At 37.1% G+C, this 6,182-nt stretch overlaps 1 protein-coding gene across 1 annotated transcript; it reads left to right on the forward strand.

The window, feature by feature from the left end:
* The first annotated feature begins 32 nt into the window (after positions 1-32).
* LOC134648028 (EGF domain-specific O-linked N-acetylglucosamine transferase) lies at positions 33-5,741 on the forward strand. Its single transcript, XM_063502459.1, has 8 exons — positions 33-501; positions 929-1,019; positions 1,392-1,492; positions 2,290-2,466; positions 2,789-3,063; positions 3,405-3,739; positions 4,215-4,317; positions 5,547-5,741. Exons 1-8 carry the CDS (start codon positions 189-191, stop codon positions 5,712-5,714), a joined length of 1,563 nt encoding a protein of 520 aa, XP_063358529.1. The 5' UTR covers positions 33-188; the 3' UTR covers positions 5,715-5,741.
* The last annotated feature ends 441 nt before the right edge of the window (positions 5,742-6,182 follow it).

The raw sequence follows: 6,182 nt of genomic DNA on the forward strand, positions 1-6,182 counted from the left end.
ATGATGTCAAATAACTGCACAGAGAAGCCACAGCCTACACAATAAACATAACCTTAACCTTTGTTGTATAAACATGAACGGTTTATTTGTCGTTATTAATCATTTATTAATTAATGAAGTAAGGTATCTTCTTGAATGATATAAGTTATTATTCACGCTAGGAGATATACCTAACCAACGCTGCAACCATGTTTCTAATATTATGTCTGTGTTTCTTAAATCTTCGTGCAACTAATTCTATTAACTTAAAGGATTTAAATGTACCAGCAGAACATCTTCCTTATGTTTTTAATGCATATCCTAACATCGCCAAATCGTGTGCTGAAGATCCGAAATGCCCTTACAAAGCACTAGCTAAAATGAAAGCTTGTTGGGGTTATGAGCCCACTTGTGAAAGAAGTAATTCATATCATGTTAGACCACGATGTCCTGGCGATCATCGAGGTTGGGTCAAGACGAAAGAGGCGCAATATGATACTTTTTTTACACAAGCGGATTTCGGTAAGTCCAATAATAATATTATATTAATGTGTGTGAAATGGCCAACCTCAGTCCATGATAGTGATACAGCACCAAATGGTACATGTACTTTTTGCTCAAAATGACCAAGCATACTATAATACCATCCATCTGGAACATAAATGTCCATCAAACGTGAATGAAACAGTACCTATAGTAAGACTGTTAGTATTTACAATATAGGCCCTTTTCCTCTTACAAATTTCCTATTTTCCTTTTTTACATTTGTTTATTTGAATAATAAAGATATTACTTCAATATCCGGGCTGAAGAAGCGGCTGCTTATCTGAGTAGGGTGAAATTGTAATTTTAAATTGTTGGTATAAGTTTTGTATCCCATGACATGTAACCAAGCCATATGATAAATAAATAAGTACATAAAGTCATAAAGGTATTTATCTCTTTCCAGGCTATATTAAGGAGCAAATCAGTGAACTGATGATAATGTGTGAACCGTCATATCCACATGATTCATCCTTGGAATGCTCAAAGTATTTAAGGTAAATCTCTTAGAATTAACTGGTAATGAGATTTTCCATATGGTTCCATACATTAAGTCCGACTCACGCTTGACTGCACATTTCTAATAGGTTTCCCTGTCTTCTACAAAATAACTATTTTGTGTATTTTTTGAAAATTTTAGACCCAGTAGCTTCGGAGATAAAGGGCAGGGAAGGGTTAAACAGACAGACAGACACACCAGTGATCCTATAAGGGTTCTGTCTTTTTTCTTTTGAGGTACGGAACCCTAAAAAACCTTAAAAACCCCTTACGTAATTAATAGACGCCCCCTTTGACTATGGAAATTTAAAAATCATTTATTGATTTCATAAAGGTCAACACATTTTATACGTAACTTTTGTTTGTTGTAGGTTTTGCAGGGGCCGGAACCTGATGCTCAATTTCACTGGGCTGATTGGCCGGGGGGATAATCTGCGTTACAAGTCTGACATCCTTGGTCCTGGACAAATAGGTGAGAAGATACAGCATTTAATTAATTTGCAAGGCTAAGTGCCACTACAGTCTGCAGACTTTTGATCTGAACATAATTTATTAATGTAATTTTGAGTTTCTGGCATTCCCATAAATATCAGTGTTGTTAATTTATTGATGTTATCTTATCAGTTATAGCTGGTCAACCAAATCTTGTCAGTAAAAAAATGCGCGAAATTCAATTTTTCTATGGGTCGCTATCCCTTTGCGCCTACATTTTTCAAATTTGCCGCCTTTTTCTACTGTCAAGATCTGGTTGACCAAGTATAGATTGTTTACAGTGCGTTTAAAGGTAGAAAGTTACAGGAACCCTCCATTATAAGTGGTATGAAAGAATTAAACATATAATGCTGAGGGCCTACCTTGAACACCGAAGTTCGTAAATTAGGTGCATCTTTCTCTGTCACTCTAATTACGCCTTAATTGGAATAAAAGAGAAATATGCCCGCAATTTGCGAACTTCGGTGTTCGTGGTAGGCCCTCCGATTAGGATAGCGCCGCGTGCTCTCAGTACGGAGCGATATAGATACCTACTCGTATTTTAAAAGCTAACGTAAACGAATACTCGAGTGGCGACCATGGGGGGAAGAACGTCCTCCAAGTAGACCCAATATGCGTTGGGAAGATGACATCAAAAGGACTGCGGGGATGAGGTCGCTCCAGGCTGCACAGAACCGTGACGAATGGCGTAAAACAAAGGAGGCCTACACCCGAAGGGTAGAAAAGAGCTAAAGAGAGAGAGAGAGATTTTAAAAGCGAATTTGAACACAATTTCAGGTGGCTACTGCAAGTTCTACTCAGACAGACTGAAGAAAGAAGCGGAGCATTTCAGCCAACTGCAGTCATGGTCTTCCGAGCTTCAACATTTCGTCAGAACGCCTTCCAGACCCGTGGATGGTGCGTTATGTGACGTCACTATTGAAAAACCAACTTATATCATGAAACTGGACGCAAGTAAGTTTTGTATAAAAATTTGGTTTATTTTGTTACTTTAATATTTGCGACCACTTACAAGCTTTTACACTGCCACCATTTCAGATTTATTTTATGACTAGTATCAGGGAATGCTCCCGGTACGATGCGAAACCCATTATTTTTGTATGGTAAACCAGTACTTGATAAGGGCCAACAGGGTATCATCGTCTTCATCAAACCAATACAATAGTAGGAGCACACCCTTAATAGTATTAAACCGCCTGATGGCAACTGCAACTGCGACTGGGGAATGCTATGACTGTATCCTAATACTAACCAAGTTCTGTTTTCATCATTCCAGCTGTCAACATGTATCACCACTTCTGTGACTTCTTCAATTTGTATGCATCACTCCATGTCAACTCTACTCACCCGTCCACTTTTTCAAAGGACAACCACATTCTAGTTTGGGAGACATTTACATATGGTTCAGCGTTTCAAGATACATTCAAAGCGTTCACAGTCAACCCTATATGGGACTTGAAGAAATTCAGAGGGAAGGTGGTGTGTTTTAAAAATGTTGTGTTTCCTCTTCTGCCCAGAATGATTTTTGGTTTATACTACAATACTCCTTTGGTAAGTTGCTGTATATATTTTGTCTGCTTCCAATATGAAAATTCACTCATACATATCCCAGTATTTATTTAACACTATTTCGCTACTACCATACCACCTAATTCAAACTTTCGGTGAAGTTGTTGGTCGGCGATTTTCTAGCAGACTGTAGCATAGTAAGGGACTAAGGGTCAGTTGCACCAACCACAATTAGCGGACTGATCAACATTGTTCCCATACAACAAAATTTTGAGAATGCTTTAATGGTGGCAGACGGTTTGGTGCAACTGACAAATATAGTTTAAATATTTAGTTTAGCTGTATAGCCCTTTTGACGATTGTTATATGTAATTTTCTTTTAGATATATGGCTGTGAACAAAGTGGATTATTCCACGCATTTTCAAAACATATTCTACACTCATTCAATATAAAGCCTGATATTAGGGAGAATAATAAAGTAAGAGTAACACTACTGTCCCGAGGGACCACCTATAGAACTATATTGAATGAAAAGGAAATAGTGGAGGCATTGCTCAAAGTGAAAGGGTATCACGTGCAACGAGTCGTGTACGACCGAACTGTGCCCTTCGCTGAGCAGTTGGAAATGACTCACAACACAGATGTGTTTATTGGCATGCATGGGGCTGGTCTTACTCACCTTCTCTTCTTACCTGACTGGGCTGCTGCTTTTGAAGTGTAAGTAAACAATTAACAACAGATTTTTGGACCTACACGACTTATTGACCCCTTTTTGTTAGATCTGTAGCCAGTAACTTGACTGATTTTTCTGAATACCTATTGTTAGCACAACAACATTACAAAAAGTACACGAACACATGAAGCATTCTCCGCTACATCGAATTTTCTAATGAGTATACCTAATGGTTTTAAATTGCGAGTCTGGATCGTAATAGCATCGAATTGGTGGCTTCAAATCCTGGCTTGTAAACTTGTAAAGCGACCATAATAGAATAAAAATAGAAGAGAAGAGTGTCCAAGGTGTTCATAAATATATGAACAAAGTCTCTATATGTATATGTATGTATGTAAAACAAGTGTTGTTCACATATTTTTGAGCACCTTGGCTGCTCTGATATATCTGATGGCGACTGTACCAATGAGTTATATGTTTATGTTTAACCATCAATATAAATATTTCTGTTAATTGCAGCTACAATTGTGAAGATCCGAACTGTTACGCAGATCTGGCGCGGCTGCGCGGACTTAAGTATGTCACTTGGCGGGACAAAACGAAGCTAGTTCAACAAGACCAGGTAACTCATGCCTTTATTTATATATTCTTGAGAAATCGGGAATGCAGTAACGATGCTTTCTGTTTTAGTCTTTATTGACACTTGATTCAGCAAAATTCGTAAAATTTACGCGTCAACCAGCAATGTCTATTATATTATCATGCAAAGATATTTAGTTTTTTAAATATAAGTAAATGTCAACTTCTTAAACTTTATTTTATCAGATTACAGTGTTTGGTTAGCAAGCAAACTGTATTTTTTTAATAATACAATAAAAATCGCGCAAACGGGATGCATTGAACGCTTTACATGGAAATTTGTGTATACATATATAAAATATAGAAATTTCCATGTAAAGTCATGCATCTGCTCGAGTGCAGGTTATGGGCCTAAGAGTTCTTATTGCCTATTATTTATAAAAAAAAGCATTTGAGCCTTGAAGCCTTTTTACGGTAAACGAATTTTTAATAATTTTTTCAGTTATTTTTTTTGGATTATGGTATAATTTAAGACCTCAAGATGAAATGTAATGTAAAAAATTTAATGACATAGCATCTCTGAGCAAACTTCTTTATAGTTTTAGTTATATCTTTTGTTATCTTTCAGTCGAGAAAACGAGCGTTTTGTTCGTTATTGCAGATAGTAAGTAAGCTATTTTAGTTCAAAACATAACGAATTTTTTTATAATTTTTGGCTTTAGGTACATATGTAGAATATGTAGAGTAGATAGTTTTATTAGGAGACGAGGTATTATGTCTAAGAATAATTCGTGCCTCCATTATTGATAGCTGAAGTAGATATACCTCATATGAGGTAACTCTGGCTGTCTAAAGTTACCGATTGACATTTCAGTTACCAATAACATTGGTGCCGTAGGTATATCGTCATCTAGCTCGGCCGTTAAACTCGCGGCCTCGATTTTTCTTAGACTTTACACCGTTTCGTCTCTTTTCTTTTATTAATCCTTTGACCGTCGCATACATACGTCTACCTACAATACTTAACATATTCAGTGCCGAAAACCCGACTATCGGGTATTTTATGATTTCGTTCCCAGGCCAGACCACCCGATAGTCGGGATCGTGGTACTACAGCTTTATAGGACGATATTTTTGTGGCCTGGCGCGGATGTCTTGTTTGGCTGGGCGGCAATGAATGTGTTAAGCGATAGTGAATTTATTTAGAATCCCGGTCAAACGGTTAATAACTGATAGAAATTTCACAATAATGCCGACTGTTTAATGTTGTAGGGCCACGGACCAGGCGGTGGGTCACACGCGAAGTTCACCAACTACTCGTTCGACGTCGAGGAGTTCCTGCGACTGGTAGAAGAGTGTGCGACCTACGTAAGAGAGAGACAGGACTTTCAGAACTTTATCGAAGCTTCTGCAGAAAAGAGAAAGCATGAAGAGCTGTGATCGGTTTTTAGATTAGACTAATTTTTTACTAAAGTAAAGTGTATGGAGGAGGCTACAGGTTAATACTATTTAATGATGTGATTTGATGTGATAATAAGTTGTTACTGTTGTTATTAACAGGAAAATGGTTGAAATGAATCTCATGTTGTACTTTGATATTTCATACGTACTCGTAACACGAGTTACACGACCTAAACATTATTTTTCTCGCCTGGGCCACAAAAATTAGGTTTAAGTATTATGAGGACTATGTGTCTGTGGGGGCTTTTGTTTGGAAAGCGCTCATCTTACTTATAATTATAGGTATTTACTGTACTTACCTAGTGTTTAAACACTAAAATGTATAAACTATGTATGTAAATTGTTTAACAGCGGTTGTGAAATGATAGGTATATACAAAGAATAGCACAAGATTAAACATGTTTTTTTCCTTCAATGATTAAAATCAGCCAAATATAATTAATCGGA

Source organism: Cydia amplana, chromosome 5 (genome assembly GCF_948474715.1).
Source record: "Cydia amplana chromosome 5, ilCydAmpl1.1, whole genome shotgun sequence".
NCBI classification, from domain to species: domain Eukaryota; kingdom Metazoa; phylum Arthropoda; class Insecta; order Lepidoptera; family Tortricidae; genus Cydia; species Cydia amplana.